At 55.2% G+C, this 11169-nt stretch overlaps 1 protein-coding gene across 2 annotated transcripts; it reads right to left on the bottom strand.

Annotated features, from left to right (window-relative positions):
* Positions 1 to 448: 448 nt before the first annotated feature.
* Positions 449 to 10572, bottom strand: SPARC (secreted protein acidic and cysteine rich). 2 transcript variants are annotated; one of them, XM_082490016.1, is made up of 10 exons: positions 10417 to 10572; positions 4330 to 4399; positions 4096 to 4146; positions 3841 to 3925; positions 3261 to 3382; positions 2896 to 3016; positions 2576 to 2709; positions 2258 to 2406; positions 1403 to 1551; positions 449 to 1214 (listed from the first exon to the last, which is right to left on the bottom strand). In XM_082490016.1, the coding sequence occupies exons 2-10, from the start codon at positions 4384 to 4386 to the stop codon at positions 1186 to 1188; spliced, it is 897 nt and encodes a 298-aa protein (XP_082346142.1). In that variant the 5' UTR covers positions 4387 to 4399; positions 10417 to 10572; the 3' UTR covers positions 449 to 1185. The 2 variants fall into 2 exon arrangements, with proteins under 2 accessions (XP_082346142.1, XP_082346143.1); XM_082490017.1 differs by having other exon boundaries at positions 2896 to 3004; positions 3333 to 3382.
* Between the last annotated feature and the right edge of the window lie 597 nt (positions 10573 to 11169).

The following is an 11169-nucleotide window of genomic DNA, read 5'->3' as shown; positions in this document are numbered from 1 at the left end:
GTTCTCATCTCAGCCTGTGAGACTTAACCATCCCCTCGCTCCTGTCAGGACCCTCTCTATAAAGCAAAATCCAAATACCTTCTCCCTTCCCTCCCTCCCATCCCTTAAAGCCCAAAATCCACAACAGGGAAAAAAAAAAACATTACAGCCTTTCCCTCGAGCGTGTGGCAAGCACACCTCTTTCCGAGCACAAATGTCCCTTCCGAGCCTGACACAGCTTCCCCGGGAGAGCAGGGCTGGAATTTAAGCGCGACCAAGGCAGAGGTGGGAAGTGCTCAAAGGCACCGTGATTTGGGGAGAGCCAAGAGCTTTATCTCAGCTACAGCAGAGCCGCAACAGCAAGGTCAGCCCCACGCCCCCCCGGGGAACAGGCGGCCGCACCCCATCTCCCTTTGCAGCACAGAAAACACAACAGCAGTACGATCATTGAATAATGGTAAAGCACGTAGCACTTTCAAACCTTTATTTTTCGAGGGGATTTTACAGGATGGGATGCGTTTCCTTTTATTTGTTTTGAATTTTGTGCGCTTCCCTATTTGTTTGTTTGAATAGCCCCCTTTTTTTTTTTTTTGTGCCCAATGATTGTTAAATTCAAGCCCTGGGAATAAAAAAAAAAAAAAAAAAAAGAGGAAAACGAAATCCTGCCACTCTATGTCTTTCTTACCCCTCTCCATTCCCCTACCATGAGCTGGGTGACCGCAATGTCACCCACAGCTGCTCTGCTCGAAAAGCCCAATCCTCCTACATCCTCCGGCTCTGCCTTCCCTTGCTGGCGGTCTGTAACTGGGGGCGGAGGATCGGCTGAGAGGTCTTTGCGTCTACGCTGGCGTGTCCAAGAACGTGCTGTTAGTAAGAAGTTAAGAGAAGTCGATCCGAGAGCGGATACAGAGATGGAGCAGAGCAGATATTTAGGACAGGAACAGGGTCAGTCAATGGTAAAGACCCATTGGAGAGACAAAGGGCTGGTAAGAGCGTGTGGAAACAGCCGAGTGAGTAATCTAGTGGTAATAGGCTATGAACGAGGACTGTTATTTCTCTTAGCACCGTTACTACATATGTTTAGATCTATATTAGCACCTTGTTCCCAGGGAAAACAAAACAAAACAAAAGCGGTTTAAAAACCGAAGGAAGTGGGAAGGTTAAAACAAGACAAAGTTGGCAGCAAAGACGACGGAAGCTGGGGGTTTAGATCACAAGATCCTTGTCGATGTCCTCTGTGGAAGGAAAAGAGAGAGACGCGGTTAGGAGGCGGCTGCTCCCAGGGTCCCCCTGCCCCTGCCATCCCCCCTCCCCACTCTCCCCAGGACCAGCTGTAATGCATTGCTTCATCCCAAGTGGAGGCTTTGGGGATGCTTTTTGGTGTCCCCCTCCAACCCTTTTTCCTTCCCTACTCAGTACTTACGCTCCTTAATGCCGAAGCAGCTGGCCCACTCCTCCAGGGCAATGTACTTGTCATTGTCCAGGTCGCAAGCCTCGAAGAAGCGGGTGGTGCAGTGCTCCATGGGGATGAGGGGGGCACGGAGCGGGGCCAGCTCAGTGTGGGACAGGTACCTGCCAAGGTGACCACATGGTCAACGCGCCGCCCGCCAGCACCGGCTGTCCTCCCACGAGAGGGGAGATGCTCTGTTGGGTGTGGGCCAGCACAGGGCAAGATGCTGGCCCCAAATCTTGGTCCGGTTTGATTGCTGTGCCAGTGCCCTCTCAGTGTCCACCACTGAGTGTCACGAAGGTCAAGGGATGGTGTCTGCTTTTGCAACGGGCTGTGCTAGTCACAAAATAGCCAGCAGCTGGGGGTCCTCACCGGCTGCCCCCACCCCACGGGTCTGCGTGTGTGATGGCTCTCGTGCCCATCTCCAGCTCACAGCTAAGCCAGCAGCTGCTACCTCAGCTGTTGAAGTTATCCGTGGCCCTTTGGACTAAGATATTTTAGGGAACTATCATAGGACAGTAAATCTGAGAAGACAGAAACTCCACACCCAAGGGAGATGGGAGCAGCTGGGGCTGGGGGAGCCCCCTCTGTCTGCAGAAGAGCTTTTTGCAGAAAGAAAAACTGCCTCTACCCTAGCCTGGTTTGCCCCAGCTGCTGCCAGATGTGTGCAGGGGTTATCCCTCCACAGGGCTTTGCCTGTGCCTTTGCCACCAGCCACCCACTTGTGTCACGTCTCTAGCCTTGACACGTTCTGTCACCAAATCACCCTGGTCCTCAGGCAGGAAAGGGTCCTGGTGGGGACTCCTGTCCTGCTCTGCCGCCACTCACCCATCGATGGGGTGCTGGTCCAGCTGCCCAAACTGCCAGTGCACAGGGAAGATGTACATGTTGTAGTTCTTCTCAAAGTCGCGGGCTAGCAGCTCCACGGTGTGGTCACCGGCCTCCAGGCGCTTCTCATTCTCGTGGATCTTCTTCACCTGTCGTAGGGGAGGCCGTGGAGACCATGTCAGCAGGGGAATGGGGTCCAAAGGGGGACCCCAGGAGGGGCTTTACATGGGGTGCCGCAGGTCATTCTGGATAGGCTTCCCGTGTGTGGTGGGCTCCTTTGGTGGCGTGGGCTCCCAGGCTCCCTCCCCATTCCCTCACCTTGAGCTTCTGCTTCTCGGTCAGCAGGTTGTTGTCCTCATCGCGCTCGTACAGGGTGATCAGCACGTTCTTGAGCCAATCCCTCATGCGCAGGGGGAACTCAGTCAGCTCTGTGTCCAGGCAGGCGGGGATGACTGGAAGTCACACATGGTAGTCAGCACAGCGCCTGGACAGGCGGCCCCAGACCCCAGACACACAGTCCCTGAGCCCTCCCACCTCCGCCCTGCATCTGCCTGGACCTTTGCTCTCCCTCAGGCCATGGGCAAGGGGGCTGTTCTCAGGTTAGGGGTCCCCTTGTCTAAGGGAATGGCTCCACTTACATTTGCAGGGCCCAATGTAGTCCAGGTGCAGCTTGTGTCCTTTCTTGGTTCCCTCCAAGGTGCACTTGGTGGCAAAGAAATGGCAGGAGGAGTCATAGGTCTTGTTGTCGGTGCCGCAGACCTGTGCAGGATGGGGAGATGCTGCGTGAGGGACAGTGAAGCCCAGCCCTGCTGTGAAGTCAGCAGGGAGAGCCTCCAAATGAGATGTTTGTTTCTTGGAGTGGTTAACAGATCCTTGGTCACTGCTGACTGAGGCCAGATGGGGACCTGCCACCCTGACTCTGGCTGTCTCCCCCACCATCTCTGGTAATGTCCCATGCGAGGTCCCTCCCTGCCCCGGTCCATCAAGCAACTTCTGCCCTCACCTTCTCAAAGACGCCGGTGGTGGCTGGGCAGCTGGAGGGGTCCTGGCACACGCACATGGGCGAGTTGTTGTCATCCACCTCACACACCTTGCCGTGCTTGCAGTGGTGGTTCTGGCAGGGGTCTGGGAGAGGGCAGGGAGCAAAGTCAGACCCTGCCCCATCCTCACCTCCCACGAGCTGCCCGGGGCATCTCAGCACAGGGGGAAGATAGAGACTTCCCCAGGGACAGCCCTGAGCATCTCTCCCTGCACTAGGAAGATGTGAGGGTTTCCAGAAGCCCACGTTAGCCCTTGGGCTAATCCTGGGCTCCTTTCTGTAGCCACACTATGCAATGGCTTTTCTGCAGCAAAAAAAAAAAAAAAAAAAAGAGGTTATGAAGAATCCAGGGCTGGAAAGAGGTCATGTACCTCTTTCTTTTGCTTTTAAGTGTGTGTCTATGTTGGCATTGTCCTTGTGCTACAGTCCTTCCCAAAGAAGCCCCTCGCTGTTTGGAGTGTCTAAAGCTTGCCAACCCAGGGAAGGGATGGTGTCTCTGCCCGCCGGAGGGCAGAAGCCGGAGGGCAGGGGAAAAGTGGCTTACTCTCTGCGACAATCTCCTCTACATCTTCCGTAGGTTCCTCAAACTCTCCCACCTCCACCTGGACGGGGTTAGCCCCCACGGGCTCCTGCAAAAGAAGTCAGTGTTTCAGGTGGGGGTGCACAAAGAGCTCGGCCCCATTCCCGGGGGGCAGAGCAGCCCCCCCATTGCCCCTGCTCCCCCCTGCTTCAGAGATGCTCTTCCCAAGGCAGTGGGTGCTGCAAGGGATGGAAGAGGAGAAGGAGCAGAGTCACCTACCTCTGTGGTGGGGTCTTCGATGACCTCTGTCTCATCGGGCAGAGCCTCCTGCTGCAGGAGAAAAGGACCATGAGCTAAGGTCTGTGGGGAGGACGGTCCCAAGGAGGGGTGACCCACCAGGGCAGGCGGCAGGGCCACCCTTGGGTTTCCTCTCCCCTCTGCTGCCCTCCATTCTGCGGGGTTTTATTCAGACAACCCTGACAGCAGAGAGGCTCCGTTGTCTCCTGTACTTACCGGAGCCGCCAGGGCTTTGCCTGCCAGGCAGAGAAGGAAAAAAATCCAGGCCCTCATCTTTCAGCAGACCCTGAAAAAAGGAGAGGAAAAGGAGGGATGAGGGGAAGGAGGCCATCGTGTGCCGCTCGGCTCGGGGCTGAGCTCACAGCTGGCAGTCAGACACTTAGAAAAGGGCGTTCTCTTTATTTCCTTCCTTGTCTGTTCAATATTACAGACCCACATGCTGGCTTTTCTAACCAAAACCTTAAGACAAGTCATGTTTCCAAGACAAATTATTATGATTTTGCAAAATGGGCCACTGAAGGTTTAGATTTCTGTTGCTTTGCTGTATGCCTTTAGAAAAATTGCAGTTAAAATGGCAGTTCCCCTGTCCTTTCCTCCTTTTGAACCAAAAAACCCCATATTCATGTTAAAAGCCCCTGATACAAGCCCCGGGTACAGGCAGTGAAACTCTCTATCATTTTATTTGTCAATCAGAGGAAAATTTGAAGTGGACGAAGGAAAGAGAGAACAGAGAAACAGTGAGATGGGGCACCTGAGAATTAAATCCTGTAGAAAACCCTTTCCCACATGGACACAGCCATCTCTAGGGGTATCAGTGACCTGTCCCCCATCCCCAGCACCCCCAAATGTTGGGGTCTCTGCTATAGTTTTTCCCTTTCCTACTCAGACCTGAGGGTCCCCAAACTGCGTCTGAGGGATCCAGGATGCTTTGGGGTTCGGTCCTGCTGGGAGATGAGCTCCAGGAGGGTGAGCACTTTGCACCCTCTGGATTTGGGCTGTTGCAGGGACTCCATAGGACAAGTGAGCCAGGCGGCCCGGCTAACACTGGCCGTGATGTGAGCCAGGAGAGCGCAGCTGGTGCAATCGCCCTGTCCTTGTCCCCCCCAGTTCCTGTTTGGCAGGATTGAGCCCCTCTGTGCGAGGGCAGAGAGGAGCTCAGCTGGCTGTTTAATATGCCGGTGACATCCTACTCCTGACAGCGAGGGCTGCCCGCTCCCTTCCGCCTGCCGGGAGAGCGGAACACCCCCGGTTAGTCTCCTGCCAGCGAGGGGACCTGTCCCCCTGCCAAGGCTTCCGCTGCCTCCCTTCTGCTCTCCCTCCTCCGCTCCACCTGCGTGGCTGGGGCATCGCAGCCCACCAGCTCCCGGGGACCGGGTGGATGCATGGCTTTGCTGGGACAGAAAGTGTTGGACAAGGTGTCATCTTCTCTCCCAGCGAGCATGGATGGATATCTAATTTGCCAGTGCATCCTTTCCCTTCCTCCCCACGCGCGGCAGCTCTCCGGGTATAAAGCCACGCCGCCGCCGCTCTGCCAGGGCACCCGCCAGCCTGGGCTGCGCTTCCTAATTTAGCAAGGTTCGGCCACGCAGAGGCTGAAATCCTTCCAATCCAGCCCCATCTGGGTGCCTGCACAAAATAGGTGTCAGGGCATGGAGGGCAGCTTCCCAGGGACATCGGAGGGCTGGGAGCATGGGGTGGTGGGGATGGCTGCCGTGGTGGGACGGAGGACCTGTGGGGAGAGGGGCTGCAGGTGGGGGCCGGTGAGCCCATTTGCTCTGGGTAGGCTGCAGCTGAGCAGCTCCCCCCTCTCCCACTCCGTTCCTTCCCCTCACCTTTATTTGCTCTGGAGGCTGCCGGGACCTCTCCTGGCATTTGCCAGGAGAGATCACTGGTTCTTCACTTCTGGAGGGGTGGTTTGTGGGGGCAGGTGGAAAAGTACTGGTGAACCTGGCAATGTCCTCCCTTGCTGCCATCCTCTGGCTTGTAAAAGCTCCTCCTGGGCTTCTCCCAAGGGGCTTGTTTGTTTTGGAAGATGGTCTGAGGTTCAGTGATGCCTGTTGGGCAGAAACACGGCAGCACCCAGCCCAGAGGAGAGGGCAGTGCATGTACACGTGGAAGATGGCATTAAGAAGAACCCAACCCCAGACCAAGGCTCTCTCAGATCATTTCCCCAAGCCTCAAAAAATCCTGAATTTCAAAGTCTGGGCATGCAGTAAGCTGGGGTCAGGGAATTACATGCTTGCTAGGAGCCGGCAGACAGTCAGAGCTGCCAGTGTTGTGTTTGGAGGAAGAAGGAGCACGAAAGAGTCTGAGCAAACAAGCTCCGCAGAGCTGTCTCATGCTGGAGATGGGAAAACAAGTTTATTTGAAAAACAACTTTCTCCTGGAGGCAGAGCCTGTGCACAGAGGACATTGCAGCGTCTGTGAGCCCTTGGCTGTTTGGCAAAGGCATGGTCTTTCCTGAATGCCTGGTGGTCAAAACTCCTGAAATAACAGTTCAGGAGCTCTGCACACAGAGCTGCTCCAGCAGAAGAGCCTGGTCTGTGGGGCAAATGTTCCTCCTTGTGGACCTACCGTGGTCCTGCTGTCCAAGAGGATGCTCTTTGGAGCTGGCAGCTGGGCCATACCATGAGCTCAGCATCCACCCCCCAGACAGAGGGGCTCGGGGGGATCCCACTGAGGGATTCCCACTGGGAATGCCTGGCACCACTCTGCAAGAGCCCTGCGGAGGGCAGAGGGCAGCGTGAGGGGCAGAGCAAAGGGGCGCAGCTGGGGTGGGGTGGGGTGTCATTTTGGACAGAGGGAAACAGGACTGGGAAGGAGATTTTAGCAAGCTGACACCTTTCTGTACCCTAAAGGAGTCAACAGAAGGCAGCACTTTGCAAGACACACTGGAAACCAGCAGCACATGGTGGGCACAAAGAGGGCTGCTGAATATAAAATAAGAGAAGCCTCCACAGTCACTATCCCCTCCTCAGACCTGCCCTCCTGACTGACGATGATGAAGAAGAGGGGCTGGGACCCATGGCCTGCAAGACCCATGGCCTGCATTGCCTTTCTAATGCTTGACCCCACTTGTACCCTAAGGGGGGGCTTCAGCTCCCAGTCGCTGTGTAAATAGAGTCTTGTGGCTTCCATAAATCTCGCTGGATGGTTCACCTCCCTAGCGTGGCCCAGGCTATGCCTCAGCTTGTTGCAATTTGCAGCCACGTCCCTAACAAGAGAGCCACGGGGTGTAAAGAGGTCTGAGACTGAGCCTCAGCACCTCCATGAATTCAAAGCAGGCTCCTCCGGCAAACTCTTTACCTCCCTCCCCCCATCATCATAAGTTGGGTAGCATCATAATAAGTTTCTCCTGCTGGGGAAAATACCCCACAGTGATGCACAGGGGAAAGTTTGTGCCAGTGGGGTCTGTTGGTCCCTGATGTCTTCTCCAGCCCATCTTGGGGGCCTTTGCGGGCTGGGGGAGGACAAGGACCAGGAGAGTGCAGCCTCCAGAGGAGGCTCCACGGATGGTGGAGCATGGCCCATGTGGCGCTGGCCCTGGCCAGGGTTGCATAAGCCCTTCGAGATGCCACGTTAGCGTGGGGAGGAGTCTCTGCCTGGCCACTTTGACAGCTCCTCCCTGAGGCCACTGGGATAACCCTAGCTGCCTCCACCGCTAACCGGACGAGGACTGGGTAATCGCTGGGCAAAAACCCTCCCCCATCTTGGCTCCTCACCTGCACCCCAGCCCGGCCACACAGGAGGCAGCGAGCCCGAGCAGCAGGGTCTCCTGCAGCCACCCTCCCTTTTCTCACTGCTCTTCCAAGGCTCTGCAGGGTCTGACGTGCCCCAGCACCTCAGACTGAATGGAAAGGCAGGACTGGCCCAGAAAAAGCTTCTGCCTACAAACCCCACCATGGGCCAAAGTTTTCAGGGTGCAGATGGGTGACCAAGTGTGGCCACCCCAGAGATGCAACACGAGGGCTGTCACCCTGCCATCTGGCCCTGACCTCCCTGCGCCAGCAAGACCCTCGGAGCTTTACTCAGCCAGCCACTCCTAGGCGAAAATTCTACTTGAAGTCAGTTGTTTACACGAGTCCCCATAAAGGTCCCTGCTGAACAGGTCCCCGCATGTCCGGGCTGTGCCGCTGGGGGTGCCGGCTCGCCCAGATGTGCTGCAGCTGCACTGGGTCCCAGGGGAGCAGGGCAGGAGCAGAGGGCTGAGCAGAAGCCAGCCTGGCTCCTGCCACCTGCACAGTCCCCTCGCAGGCAGCATGCAGGCTCAGAAAGCCAGTCTGGGTTTAGATGGAAGTTAAAGTCCCTTTAGCTCATGCACACACTTACACACTCCCAGTAAAACACAGGAAAAAAAAAATCTACCTGCCACATCTGTCCATGCAGAGTCACGAAAGACACATCACAACGCTGTATTAACCCATTCCCCTTGCAGGGAGTCGAGCAGCTCTGATTGCACTTATACGTGCTCCAGATCTTACAGGGCTTATTGATGTAAGGGGAAGAGCCCAAATGGTGGGCTAGAGTGGTGTGCTGGCTTGAAGCTGTCATAGTTTGTCTATGGTTGCAGATTGCATCCATGCAGGAAAACAGTTAAATTAGTACCAAGAAAAGTGCATGGATGAGACCCGGGCTCTAAGCAGCGGTTCAGCGACGAGCCCTTGGCAGACCTCAGTCGGAAGGACAAGTGATAAAGCATTTTGCTGTCCTGCCTGAGCTTTTTCTTTTGTTTGGACTGGATGTGGGGTAGTGCCAAAAGCAGCCCGGCTACTTCTGTGCCAGGAGCAAGTGGTCCCTCCGGCTCCCGGGGGATACAGAAAGCTGATCTCGCACAGCACCACAAAGCAGAGAGAGAGGAAAGTGTCCGCTAAATATTCTGCAAAAATGCAAACCATCTTCAAAGCATTCCCTGGGCTCGCCCTGCCACAGCCGCTCCAGCGATAACAGCCCCGACATCCCTCCGACCAGAGGACCCAGAAAGGGTTTCCATGGGAGCCGACATTCCTCTGGGGCTGAGTCATGGAAGAGCAGAGGCTTGTGGAAGGAGGGGCTTGAAAAAAAAGTTTGAAAAGTTTATTTCTCCTCTTCCCCCTCCCAGCACCGCCCGCATCTCTGCTCCTGCCTATGTGGCAGACAATAGCGTGGCTTTAGCTGCTGCGCAGAACGCGACAGCCTTTTATTTCTGCTTAAAACTCGCCTGATCGACCCTAACAAACGGCTGCGATCTACTTTCGTCCTTTTGCAGGGTTGCTGAGTTTTTTGGGCTGTTTCAAGTTGGTGGTAACCGAGGGCTGGGAGTCCTGGCGACCTTCCCGGTGCCCCCGATTTCACTCCAACTTGAAACTGTTGCCTTTCGGTTTGGGTGGGAATTCAGCCCCCATCCTGTTAAATTTCCTTTTCTTGGCTGGATGCAGCAGTGGCGGTTTCTTACGGCAGGGACACAAAGAGCAGAGTTAGGCTGCCACGCACGTCAGCGGGACGGGAAGGACAGCGGCTGCCTTTAAAGGACACAAGCCCTCGGCTCTTCTGCTTGCACCTAAAATTGTTTCTGGCAGAGCCCAAGTTCTTAAAACTTAAAAAAAAAAAAAGCTTTTTTCCTCCTCCCCTGCAACCTCCGTCTCTCTAGCAGTTGATCAGCTGGAGTTCAGCAAACCGGGGCAGCAGGACATGAAATGGTTTCCAAGTCTGCTTGGAACAAAAAGCCAAGTGTCTTTTTTTTTTTTTTTTTTTTTAGGAGAAATAAAAGCGGCTGTACTGAAAAAATAAAAATGCTGAAATGAAGTCGACAGCTCTTTTGTTCTTCCTCTAGATATGCTGGTGAGTAAAACATCCCCTGCCAATGCCCCTCAGGCTGGGTGGAATGGGGACTGGTTTATAACTAGATCTGATTTGCTCTGCAGGTTGGTTTGATGTGCCCAGACTTTGGTCTCACGCGTCTCGCTAAGGAAATACCCCACATCTGAAAACCCAGAGGGGGAAAAAGGGAGGAGAGAGAAAAATTAGGGCAGGTTAAAGCTTTGCAGTCAGATGCCACCAAAGTGTTAAAGCTGGTAAGCTGGCAGGGAAATGCGGTAACAGACTCAGTTTAGAAGCAGAGACGCTGCAAAGAGGAGAAAGAGAAGTCAGGAGAAGTCTCTAAATGCATCACTTGGAGTGGTGGATGCTGTGGGACCCTGAGTGATGCATTGCTGAGCACCAGATGCATCCCACAGGGCAGGGACCCCCCCACGAGTGGGGCCATCGGGACCCCCACGCCAGCAGAAACAGCACAGCAAAGCCAAACGCGAAGGTGTCGGGCCATACCTCGCAGTCCCGGCAGCAGGGCTGAGGAAACTTCAGGCGCTCGGACGGGCTGGAGGAATCTGCAGGTTTTAGAAGGAGGCAGGAGGAAACCAAAGGGTGGGCTGGGTTTCCCGCAGCCTCTCCTCCTCCTCCTCCTCGCTATCTTTCCAAATCGGTCTCTTCCTCTCCCTCTCTCCCCAGTGGGCAGTCCCACCCGCCCGAAAGACGGGCTGAGGCACAGCCTGGGTCCAAAGGATAGACCAGAGAAATCAAGCTGGGCTGGAGATCAAGGGGGTCTCTCGCAGGGACAGATCAGCCCCCAGTGCAACCTTCCCAGCAGAGGCATTGTCACAGCAGCCGCCCGCACTGCTGCAACGAGTTTGTCAGTTCTCTGGCTCTCTGGGACTAACAGCACGGGGGCAGCAGGGAGGAATGCCATCTCTCTGCTTGGTTTGAGCACCTCCCAGCATCTTGGCCTACTGCAATTAAAATGTTAAATGCTGTCATTTCACAACAGGGTAGTTTGGTCCCTGAGCTGGTGTTTCCCATCCACAGGGGGATGCAGAGGAAGGCAGGAGAGTCCTCTTTCCTCCATCCTCTCTCGTATCACTGCTGCCATCTGGGACTGCCTTGTGGGGAGGGAGAGGAAAGAATGATCCAGAGAACGTGGTGAGTTATGACATGTCTGAAATACGCTCCAAGTAGGCAGGGACGTGCTGGGCTGGGAGACGTGACCCTCAGCAGATTGGCTTCTCTGCCGTGGTTATCGTCCAG

This window comes from Vanellus vanellus, assembly GCF_965231255.1.
Source record: "Vanellus vanellus genome assembly, chromosome: 13".
Classification (NCBI taxonomy): domain Eukaryota; kingdom Metazoa; phylum Chordata; class Aves; order Charadriiformes; family Charadriidae; genus Vanellus; species Vanellus vanellus.
The sequence above is the reverse complement of the archived record's forward strand: the minus strand, read 5'-3'. Positions and strand labels throughout refer to the sequence as shown.

Bases quoted from the DNA above. Each gene is read 5' to 3' on its own strand.
- SPARC (XM_082490016.1), bottom strand. From the start codon at position 4,386: ATGAGGGCCTGGATTTTTTTCCTTCTCTGCCTGGCAGGCAAAGCCCTG. The intron at 4,147-4,329 runs GTAAGTACAGGA...TTTCTCCTGCAG, and splicing joins GCAAAGCCCTGGCGGCTCCG to CAGGAGGCTCTGCCCGATGA. The intron at 2,710-2,895 runs GTAAGTGGAGCC...TGTGACTTCCAG, and splicing joins CTACATTGGGCCCTGCAAAT to TCATCCCCGCCTGCCTGGAC.